The sequence below is a fragment of the Hermetia illucens genome, chromosome 3, assembly GCF_905115235.1.
Source record: "Hermetia illucens chromosome 3, iHerIll2.2.curated.20191125, whole genome shotgun sequence".
Taxonomy (NCBI): domain Eukaryota; kingdom Metazoa; phylum Arthropoda; class Insecta; order Diptera; family Stratiomyidae; genus Hermetia; species Hermetia illucens.
This window is the reverse complement of record NC_051851.1, coordinates 178,655,370-178,667,784: the sequence shown is the minus strand read 5'-3', so window position 1 is coordinate 178,667,784 and position 12,415 is coordinate 178,655,370. Positions and strand designations below refer to the sequence as shown.

At 42.6% G+C, this 12,415-nt stretch overlaps 1 protein-coding gene across 10 annotated transcripts in view; it reads right to left on the bottom strand.

The window, feature by feature from the left end:
• Positions 1-1,638: 1,638 nt before the first annotated feature.
• Positions 1,639-12,415, bottom strand: part of LOC119650609 (sodium/potassium/calcium exchanger Nckx30C) — a 282,153-nt gene continuing 271,376 nt past the window's right edge. For all 10 annotated transcript variants that reach the window (XM_038053479.1, XM_038053481.1, XM_038053486.1 and 7 more), the window contains one exon: positions 1,639-3,826. In XM_038053479.1, coding sequence (XP_037909407.1) covers positions 3,586-3,826 — 241 coding nt within the window. In that variant the 3' untranslated portion in view covers positions 1,639-3,585. The remainder of the gene's footprint in view (positions 3,827-12,415) is intronic.

Genomic DNA, 12,415 nt, shown 5'->3' with positions numbered 1-12,415 from the left:
TTGCCCTGGGGATGAACTGTGCAATGATGTATTATTAGGAGCTGTACAAAATCTACGATGAGTCAGAAATCTAGAGGCTGATACCGCAGTAAGAGCTCTGATGTACTGATTCTCTGTGGGGTATGATCGATTCAAGGTCATTGTTGACGGAAATAGAGCAGTATAAAAATCGAGAAATTAGTTTAGGAACCTCGCGTTACCAGTGAGAAGGAGGGATTGCGGTACCTATCGATGTCCCCTATCTGTAGCGATTGGTATTGTTTGTTTTATAACGAATTCAGTGAAAGGCAACTCACCGAATATCAAGTAGGGGTGATATCAAAAACGGAAATTGAAAACTGCAAAGGCAATAACTGCAGCTACCCAAAGAAACAAAGGTGCTCAACCAATTAATATTTTAACGTGTTTGCTGGAGGACAAGCATCTTTACGAGGGCGTATAGACGTAAAAGTTCCGCTGGATTAAAATGATGCTTGTGTAAGAATGTTTATGCTTAGCTGGGTAGTAGCCAATATCGGAATTCCTGTATACGGAAGGCGTTGATAGCCAATGAAGGCCATTTTGTCTATGTGGCTGAAATGTTGGCTAGTGCCCTGGGTTAAAAAATGCACTGCAAGCGTCTACCTTTGCTAACAATGTCTATCTAATGCACTTTTTAGAGCGCAGGGTGGTTATTGTCAGCAGGAGTTATTCCGGTCGTTCTGTGCGCTGCAGATGAGATATCTATTTACCTCAGAGAAAGTGAGGAGGATATGGAAGCGGTCACTCGTGGAAAGAGCGCTCGCAATCTTACCGCGTGGCAGCAATCCGGGAATCCAGGTATTCAGTGGATGCAAGGCTTGCAAAACTTGCTTGCTTAAAAGTGATTGGATCGTTTAGGAACCTGGCCTCGAGAGGCCTGGAGAGAAATTTGAGGAAATATTACGAAGCAAACCAATGTTTCTTGAGTGGCACCAAATAAAAGCAATACTATATTTTGACGGTAACAAGAGACAAAGATTGACGAAGTTTGACCGGGTGTCCCAACAACCATCTAGGAGGACATTCGCTTAGAGTTACATGGCTTGTTATGATATGAAAAGTAGACTCAAAAAAGCTTCAGTTACACTTTTGGTACGTGGTACTATCCCGAAGCGAACCAGCATAAGGAGCGAATAAATCTCCCATGTTTTTTTCGCTCCGGGTACTCATATGCCCACCCAACCCACGCCCTCCAATTCTCACCATGTGCACTCAAGTAGTCGCTGTTTTTTATCTGCACATTTTTATGCACTTCATACGTATTGATGAATTGCCTTTTTTGTTGCTACGGAAGATTGATGTCTGAACTTTTCGTACTCAATTGCAGAATCGGAAATTATGGACATTTGGGGATTCTAGCAAACACAGAATTAAAATAAAAGTCAAACCGAGGATGGGGAAAGTGCCAGTTTCAGTTCCTACGCTAAATAGAATAAATTTTCGGAATCAACTTGCAAGTCTTCAACTGAAATAACAAAGTTTTTCTATCGAGTGACACCTTCGAGGGCTAAAGCGGAGGCAGAAGTTAGAAAAAGCGAAGCGACGGGCAGACCGAGCAGCTAACTTGACTGGAAATCCGAAACCAGCTGGTGCCGAGGGCTCAAAAGAACCATGCGAGACGCGGCTGGATCCCGAGACCCTACACGAAATAGGTTTGGCAATCAGAGCCTTGCTAAAACAAGAATATAGGACAAAAATTTAAAAATATACTTTATTCCTCGTTCTATTTGGTCTAAGAGTAGCCGCAACGTACGGAGTAAAACCCAGATGAGACTGGGGGCTACCCGTACAAGTATATAAGCTAGCAAAGTCTTAAAGATACCGCTGCACTTTGGAAAAGAGGTCCCATGGGGGGCATGGTGGCAGTACATAACGTTAACAGGTGTTTCACGAAGTAAGCTGTCAATAACTATGAAGTTGGAAGGCATGGTTGACAAAGGATCTGAAGGAAGGCGACTGCAGCTCGGACGTATTTAAGAATGAAAGTAGGTAGCTATGAATAAGGACATGCAGACCATTTCACATACTGGTAATGTTGAGTGTCTCCAAATTTTCTTAGGTCGTTAATTGGAAAACCAGACCAAAAAGATATTTAACTGAAAATGTTTACTAGAAATCACCTTCAGTTATAAGACGGACAGGTAAATAAGTATCAGTCAGACCCTCCATAAATGCACATACCTTTAATGATTACTGTACATATGAAGCATAATGCATTTTCTAAAAATGACAACCGAAATTTGAGTTTAAAAAATTACCAATAGGATCCGAATGGCAGCGTAAATCAGTTCTGCTCCGATTTCCAAAAATGTCGCTTATTTCGTTAAGATACAATTAGAGTTAATATAAGTCTACGTGTCGCTTCATGAAATAGGAGAAAATTTAATAGAATTTCAGGATTTGTCTAATGAAGATGAAACGTGGCTAATTCAAATTTTTTTTTCTTTGAAAAAATCCATAACAATTGAATATTCTTTAACATTACTTCAAATTTTTTGTCTCAACATGTGAATTTTAACGATTTTCATTTTATATAATTCTCTTTGTCGCAGTTATTATTAATATGATTTTTTTTTTCGTTATGATTATATCTTTTTTTTGTTTAAATATAGAAGTCAGATAAATAGAAGAGTTTATGAAATATCTTTTTAATTGTGTCTTGCTTCAAGAATTTAATTACAGATTGATTAGCTTCTTGTTAGTTTCGGTATTCACTCTAAATATAAATTTACATTAGGTAAGTTAATAATAAGGAAGATTATGATGAGATAGAGAGAAAAAGATAGACAGCACTTTGATATTTTTGTTTGTTTCTATTCCAACTTCTAAGAGTAGAGAAAGAGGTAAAGATATGAATTTCCTTTTGGGTTTCCTTTCGAATTAAAATACTTTTTGTGTTTTAGTACTTTCTTCATAAAATAGTGAGTATTAGCTAAATTTCGAGTGAAGATTGAACAAACTAAAAGATTATTTTATTGAACCAAGACAATTGTGGTAGATATTGGAAAGCCGAAGTTGAAGATCAAGGCTGGAGTATAAATAATGGACTGCATGATATTCAAACGAATTCGAGAGCAACAAGTGATTTTCGAAAAGAAAACAATGTCTTAGTTTCCTTCTTTAAAGATTAACTAGTTTAAATATAGTTTTTCATTCCTATTTTGTATCTACATAACTCTCATATACACTAGTTGAAAATTTTCGGTTCATTTTAAACTTCTTAAAAAGATTTTCACTTGATAGTTTAGATTTCTTGAAAGATATTCAGATATAGTATTCTATTTTCGGTATATATGTCGTTCTCCAAATAATCAGAATAATTATAGTTTGTCTAGACTCTGAAATTCATTTTACATAACTAGATTACTTAGTTTGAATGCACAAACGAACGGTTGAACAAGGAAAATAATAAACTGCAAACTAATATTTAAATTTAATATATTCTTTTATCTTTTTCACTATTGGTAAATTTGTTTCATTTTTTTTTTGTTTGCTTTTATTTATGTTACAATTTATATGTTGTTTTATTTATTTTGTTTTAAACTAGTTCATGTTATGCTTTCTTTACACAGGACATGTTATCATTTTGTATTCAAACATTAATGATACGGCAACGAAAACGAAATATAATAGAAACATAGTTAGACCAAGGCCCTTATTCATACGCCAACGGAAACACGCTATTGACAATACTACAAATAATAGCATCATAAACAATATTGTTATTGAACACACCATTCCAACGGAATTTACTTCAACTGGTTGTTGGTATATAATACCATATAAAAGCCATGGTATTGGTAATCTGAAAAAGAGAAAAGATATTAGATCTTCTGAATATATATCAATAATTTAAATATGCATGGTTTAAGTATCAATGGTTGAACTCTAATTGTCCTAGCTCACATGCAACGGCAAACAAGTCGGGAAATCGGGGTGCTTCAGGTATGAAAGGTTTTGTTTGGTTCTTCTGTGAGTATGTTTTAGTGAAGAACTATCCCATTTGTACGTAGGTCTGGGCACCATATAGATTTAACTTCATGAATTTTGTCAGATTTTTCGGTTGGGTAGTTTTTGAGAATGGGTCCGTTAAAGAAATCGTCACTTTCCAGCCCTCCCACTCCTCGCCTTTCTGACTAATCTCAAAACTAAGACTGGCTTCGAAAAGTACTAATCTAAACTAAAATAAAGTACTAATCGAGACCTTTTACTTGATACCCCGCACTATATTCGGTGAAAAAAATTTTACACCCCTTTTTACATGTATGGGAGACCCCTACCCCCCTCCCTAAATCTCAACGTAGAAAGATATTACTCACTTCATATCTGGGGGTCCACAGTTCTCACCTTCTCACCAAATTTCGTGTGAATCGGTATAGCCGTTGCTGAGAAAAGTGCTTGTGACAGACAGACAGACAAAGAGCTATCATGATCGAAACCGAAAAAGATTTCAGGCTGGTCTACAAAATCTTTGGATGAGCAAACCTTCGTAGAGGTGTGGTTAGATCAACCTGATAAAGCAGGCGCAACTACGAAAAGAGCTGTCCATCTGGCTCAATGCATTGCCAAAGCATGTGACGCGTCCATGCCTAGGGGGTGCTCATTCACCAGTAGAAGACCAAACTACCAGTGGAATGATGAACTGAACGGCCTTCGATCAGCCTGCCACTGAGCCAGAAGAGCGGCTCAGAGGGTGGTAGGTAGAGTCGATCAGGGGCAAAAAGAGCGCGCCTTTAAGGCAGCCCGCAAAACCCTCAAGCTCGTCATCCAGCGAAGCAAGAGGAAATGCTTTAAGGAGCTCTGCTCAGAAGCGGACATAAACCCGTGGGGGAGTGCTTAGAGAATCGGGATGGGACGATTCAGAGGCCATTCCTCTGCGCAGATCAGGTGTCCCACCCTCTGGCTGAAAATCATCCAGAGGTTATTCCCCCAGCACGAGGAGAGCACCGACATATTCCAACCACCTCTAAATGTGACGGTATTTCCTCCAGTCACCAGAGACGAACTGCTGGACATCTACGGCAGAATAGGAGACAATAAAGCACCGGGCCTGGACGGAGTACCGAATAAGGCCCTTAACTTTGCTGTGAAATCCAGGCCGGACATGTTCGCTGAGTTATTCGAAGCATGCATGTCCGAGGGAATATTTCCAGCGGTATGGAAGCGGCAGAAGTTGATCCTTCTGCTTAAGCCTGGTAAACCTCCAGGTGAACATCCTCATACCGACTCATATGTCTTTTGGACATTGTGGGGAAAATGTTAGAGCGGGTAATCTATAATAGATTACTCCCGGTTGTTGAGAGCCAAGGCGGCCTTTTAGATCGGCAGTATGGGTTCCGTAAAGCCAGATCAACCATCGATGCCATCAAATTGGTTACTGGCTTGGCCGAAGATGCAATACACGGAAAGGGTAGTACCAGCAAATATTGCGTGGTAGTAACCCTGGACGTGAAAAATGCGTTCAATTCGGCCAATTTGAATCTAATATGCAAATCCCTAGCGAAGGTTAGTGTTCCCGCATATCTCGCTGCAATTGTCGATAGTTATTTAACTGAAAGGAGGGAGGCTCTGGTACGACACTGATGACAGACCGCAGGAGTACGTCGTTTCCGCGGGTGTCCCGCAGGGCTCCGTATTGGGCCCACTATTGTGGAACATCACGTACAACCATCATCTTCCCCTTCCGGAGGAGGCCACAGTGGTGGGTTACGCTAACGACATAGCACTGGTTGTTGTCGCAATGCATCTCGAAGATGCTGAGTTATACTCAAGCGAAGCAATCAGTGCTGTTAAAAGTTGGCTAGAGAGCTCTGGTCTGATACTGGCGGAGGAAAAAACAGAAGCGGTCCTCATCACGAAGCGCCGGAAGAGAAACTACGCCTGTATAAGAATTGGCAATCATATCATCACTTCCAAGCCGACCATCAAATACTTAGGGGATGATGCCGAACGTGGGAGGGCCACGGTATACCTCTAGGTTGCTTATAGCCAGGGTGGTGGCCTCAATCATGCTCTATGCGACCCCAGTTTGGAGGGAGGCATTGCAGATGTCAGTTAACACTAACAAACTGAGTACAGTATACAGGAGGACAGCCTTGAGGGTAAGCTCTGCCTTCAGGATTGTCTCAGATGATGCAGCATTCGTCATCTCTGGAATGATGCCGATTAACATCTTGGCAGATGAGATGGCGACTATATACCATGCGAAGCCAATCTCTCCCTTATTGCAGACGAAGAACCCTGAGAGGGAGAGATCCATAAATAGATGGCAAGAGCGGTGGGAACGCTCGGGAAAGGGTCGGTGGACTTACAGGCTCATTCCTGCCATCAAGTAGTGGTTGGAGAGACGACACGGCGAGATTAATTATAACCTCATCCAGTTTCTCAAGGGGCATGGAGGATATCGCCAATATCTGCACAGGTTTAAATTGGAGACCTCACCCAATTGTCCTAATTGCGATGGAGGACCCAGAGCAAATACTCTTCCACTGCCCGAGATTTGTGGAAGAAAGGAGGAATCTAGAGGAGACTCTAGGAGAGGTGCTGGTACCAGAAAATCTGGTAGCAAAACGAGAGAATTGGGATGCGGCCAACTGCATGATCGCATCTACTCAAGATAAATTGCGAAAGGCAGAGGAGAGGAGAAAAGCGCGGTCACGTATGCCGCGCATAGAAGAAACGGAATTAGGCTAGAATTAGCTGACTCCGCCCCGTGATATAAAACCTTATGGTGGTTCCGCGGGGCAGGGAGGGAGTCGGTTGGTTTTAGTGGTCTTTTGAAGATTTCCACCTCCTCACAAAAAAAAAAGAAAAAAAAAGACAGACAGACAAACATTGAACCGATTTTAATAAGGTTTTGTTTTGCAAACAAAACCTTAAAAACGCTAAAGATACCACGTGAAACCAGTTTCTGAAGAAATAGACTTCGATTAGTACGCGACAAACTCGGGCCTCTCTATGGACAGATAGCCTGACGTAGGCCTTCATTCCGGTGGTATGGTTAAGGGTGAGTTAACAGCCACCAACAATGAAATAGCTTTCCATAGGAACGAGCGCCTATTGTTTAAGCTAGAGGAGGCCCTAAATGGAAATAAGTCATGGAGGATTTGATCAAGAGACATTTGATTGCCTACGTGAAGGCGACAATCAGATCGACAGTGGCTCTCGTCTCAAGCAGCATGGAAGAAATTGGTACCTTTGCACCAAAACTTGGCAAAAAGCAGTGGACCCCATTTGCTAATTAATTAATATTTATTAAACTACCATAAAACGTTATAAAATTTCATTTTTAATGATGTCTGAGATATCGACGAAAACGGTAAGGGGAATGCCAGGAGTGTAGGATCCGTGAGCTGCCGTTTGGCTAGCTCAAATGCCTGGATGGCCTCTGTAGATCACTCAATCATGCGTGAGTCTTTGGTTTTGGGTCCAGACAAGTAGGCATTGAGGATCCCTTGAAGTTGAGCAGCTTTGGGCAAGAAACGAAGAAGTTTAACATGCCTAAAAACGTTAGCAGATCCTTGACCTTGTCTGAATCCGGTTGGATTCCCTCAAGGGAAATCCGGTGTCCTAAAAAATTCACCTGCTGTTGAAGGAATTTGCGCTTTTCAACGTTCAGCACAAGACCGGCCCAAGGAGACGTTGAAAAATGCATTGAAGATATTCCAAATGCTCAGCCTCTCAAGGAGAGGTGACCAAAATTTCATTCAAATACATGAAACAAAAGTTAAGGTTTCGCAGGACAGAGTACATGAACCTCTGAAAAGTTTCCGCAGCATTGCATAGGCCAAAAGGCATCCGTGTGAACTTGAAGACTCCGACGGCGTGCATAATGCGAGAATCGGCTACCTATTCAAAAATGATTGAAAGATTGACAGTAGGGCAGGTGCTTGCTCAAGAGTTCGTATATTGTTCTGGTATGGTATGTATGTTCTGGAGCTCTGACCGAATTCAGTTTTTTGAAGTCAAGAACGCGCAGGCGCTGGTATATTTCTTTGCTTTGTCGGCAACGATGCGGTGATACCAGTAAATTGCAAGACTTGTGGAGGTCCCCGATGCGCGACCACTCAATCGCCCTTTCCGGGTGGCGAACCCCGAAGGAGTTCGGGACGTACCTCCCGAATGCTAAGCACCCATTGTAGCCGCTAGCTTAGAGACGGTAGTCGCCAGGGATGCCACTGTTTGCTGAGCTCGGAAATTTGGCTCATTGCCTCCCGCGATACTTCACTGATCACGCATGCATCTCGTGAATTTTATTTGCGGCGTTTGCCAACATCTTCAAAGACCCGGAATCCGCACAGGCCAAGATAGCCTGGGTACTCTCCGGGAGTCGCTGAAACTACAACGACTTCAGAATTTCAACTCCGACCTTATCCCCGTCCAACTACTTCATATCGCGCAGTAGTTGGCTTGGGGAACGGTCGCCTAAGGTGAGCTAACGGGCAGCAAGCGATTCAGCTTTTACTGACAGTCGCTTGATAAGGGTGCCCTTAAATTTCGAATAGGACGTAGGTGATAAGTCCAGTGGACTCCTCGCCCTGGCCGACAAGCGCGTGATTAAACCGCATGGCAGCAGCAGCGATGCCCGCGAGCGCGAACTGCTCCTAAAGTTGTCGGAACCAGGCCTCCTGGTTACATTGCCAAAACGGCCGTACCGTCACTGTCACCATGGGGGTGCTCTTAGGTTGCGCATGGTTAAGAATTAGAGAATATCGGATCACAGAATAATGAGATTCGAAATTGAGGGCAATTCGAAAGTAGATATAATAATAAGGAACCCAGTAGAACTGACTAGGATATCAAGAGCGAAATAAAGCTAGAAACAATGGTGGAAGGTTTCAACTGAATCGTAATTAACGCAAATGGGGCCAGCTGTTGGCTAAGATAGTCAAGCCATCAAGGGAAGTATCCTGGTAGATTAGGAATCTAACCAAAATGAGAACAGGGGTGCGAAAACTCTTCAACCGGATGAAACAAACCGGAAACTGGCGGAGGCACAAAAAAACACCGAGGGCGTATAATAACGCGGTCAAGGACGCAAAACAAAACAGCTTCAGGAAATTCGGTGGAGGTATAGAACAAACCACAGACGCATCCAAGTTATACAGGGTGCGGCAGCATAACTTCCTTTTTTCAAAACTCAATAAAAACTATTGTATGCAGCTTTTATTTACATTGTTTTGAAGATCAAATCTGTTAGGTGACGTCCCCCATTCTCCATACATTGCGTAAACCGATTTCTGGCGTTTGTCATGACTCTTGTTAGCATAGCAGGTGTTATGTTGGCAATTTCTTCTTGGATGTTGGTCTTCAAATCTTGTAGGGTTCTTGGACGGTTCACATAAACACGGGATTTCAAAAAACCTCATAGAAAAAAATCACAAGGGGACAGATCGGGAGAGCATGTCGGCCATTCCAAATCGCCTTTAATTGAGATAAGGCGCTCTGGAAAATGTTCCCTCAAAACAGTCATCGATGCTCTTGAAGTGTGTGCTGTTGCACCGTCTTGTTGGAACCAAGTGTCCCCCAAATCCAAATTTTCTAGCCGTGGGAAAAAAAATTCTGTAGCATGTTTACATACCGGTCCGAATTCACTGTCACTGTAACCTCATTTTCCTCAAAAAACCAGGGACCAATAATTCCAGCTGAGGAAATTGCATACCACACTGTGACTTTGGGTGAATGCAAAGGATTTTGATGCAATTCTCGAGGGTTGGTGTCAGCCCAGTAGCACATGTTTTGTTTGTTAACCGACCCACACAAATGAAAATGGGGTTCATCGCTAAAAAAAACAATAGCACCCTCGGGAACGACATCAAGAAGAAGCTCACACGCGTTCATCCGAGAATTGAAGTCACGTTCTGAAAGTTCCTGCACTATCGCCATCTTATAGGGATGAAAATGAAGATCATCACGAAGAATTCTTCTCACAGAACGATCGGATAGTCCAAGGGCAGATGCGTGTTTGCGCGCAGAACGCCGTGGCGATCGCAACATTGACGCTCTCACTGCTTCAATGTTCTCAGGTGATCTAACATGCCGAGGGACTCCAGTTCTTCCTTTTTGTCGCACTTGCAGTTTGTCTGAATGTAGTGACCCATGTAACAATTGATTTGCGGTCTGGGACGGGAGCCAACGGGGCTAAATTAAAGCGATTCCGAAATGCACGCTGTGTTGAAATAACCGAACATCCGCTTGAAAAGTAAACCTCAACGGCAAAGGCACGCTCCTCACTATTCCAACGCATGATGGCAACGCGGAATCCGAACAGGCCAAGATGGCCTGGGTATTCTCAAGTGTTGTTGTAGCTTGAATAATAGCAAAGAAATCATTTTGTCCGCGTAAGGTTGAAACGAGAAGCCTTTTTAGGATCAGTGTGATATCTTGAAAAATTTGAAACGAATGGGTTGGGGCGCATTTTAGGAACGGAACCTTTCCTGCGTGAGTTATAGGTTTGATTGAAGAACGCCTCGGAAATATTGAGCAAAAATTGAGCATCACGGATTGGGATCCGCGCAGAATTAGGTCTCCTACACCGCCTCACAAAGGGTATAGTACGTGGTTGAAAAGGCTTAGATTTAAATTTTGATGAAATTACTTTATATCCTTATACTACCTCCCTTTCGATGCTTCTTAAAGCTCTTTTCTGGCTGCAGACAGTGTCCTTTTTGAATGTGGCAATGTAAACTGTTGTCATTCACGCCTCAGTTGTCGTTTTTCGCTTACAAGCTGGATGATTATTTTTGAACACTTTGGAGGATCTGAAGTGGACATTAAGATTTCGGTGTGGTGTTGTTCACCGGCCTTTCATCTCCTGAATATGGATTTCTATACACGATTTTAGAAGCAATCAAGAGTGCAAGAGCAAATTCCTCACTAACGGGAAAGATGCCCGCCTTTTGAAGGTAATTACAGGTAGTAAATGCTTGATCAATTGCAGATTTGGCAGCATATTTGCGCACGTGTACAGGGAGAAACCAAGGAAGGATACTTCAGAGGACACATCAGGGTGAAAGCTTGCCGAGTTCCCGGAAGAAATCATGGAGACCATAGAGGCTGAAAAGGTAGGACTGAGCAGGAGTAGACATGCTGCCAACAGAAGAGGAGAAGCCGGACGACCTAGACATTTTAGGGGGAGAAGGATAATACTCCGATATTGCGGAAGTGGTCCAAGCACTAATGGGGCTAATGACCAGCACTAAAATGGGCCAACCTCCATTAAGCAAGTTCTAAGTATGTATTTCTCAGAGACTTGGGTTCTTAGCAAGAAAAATTACGAATTCTTGGCCGCGTTCGAGAGAAGAATCCTCCGAGGATTTTTTGACCCTCCCCCTACATGAGGATGGACGATTCTGTAGAAGAAGAAGACGAGGCAAAACCTGCCTGGATAGAGCGATGGCGTTTCCAGGATATCGAATTGGTGGACTTTGGCGCAAAATCGATGTTTGGAGATCCTTATTAGGACGGGCTTAGATTGGATACCGTTAATGATGATGATGATGACTTTTACATAGAGGTACATTTAAAGTTTTCTTTTAGTTTCCTTTCGAAAATAATATCTTGAAGGTAACCTTCGTACTGGTCATTACATTGAGGGAGTTAAAATGTTCGTGTGAGAGAGCATTGATGTTCATACCGTGTGAGCCGTGGTGCCACCTTGTAGGAACCACACATTTCTCAGATGCATTTCTTCAAGTCTGGGAAGGAAAAGTTCGACAATCATCACGATTTAACGGTCGGAGGTAACTGAAATTGCCTTGTCGTTTCCCCTAATCAAACAGTCACACGTTCTGCATGCAGGGGCTGCTCGTGAAGTTTTCGAGGGTTTGTACCACTCCAATATCGCATCACTGGAAAAGGCAAGCGCGTCATGAGGGAAGTTTTCAAAAAGGGCTTCGTAAATCGAAACCACGTGTATTAAGTTTTTGCACCACTATCCGTTCGTTTGGATGAATTTTTAGATCTTCATGAAGAAGTCATCTTATTGCGCCAGCCGAAATCCTAAGAACAACTGAAAGTTTACGTGCAAATCGTTTGAGGTATTCCAAATCGCCTTCCGTACTTTCTCGACTTTTCGCTTTTGAGGGTCCCGACTTTTTGTTGCCAGTATCCATAAACGTGGCCACCCAATAAATGAACAATCAATTTCCGATCAGGAACAGGACCTCGAGCAACTTGTTCAAAAATGGAATGATCGCCTCATGCAACACGGTCTCAGATTGAATTTAAACAAAACTGAATTTTTGACGACCGATCCCCATGAAACAGGCACAATTACTGTCAGCGGCAGTGATCTGCCCAGAACTGAGCGATTTAAATACCTCGGGTCAACGCTATCAGCCAATGGAGAGCTGCGTTATGAAATTGCTTCACGCATTAACGCAACCTGGATGAA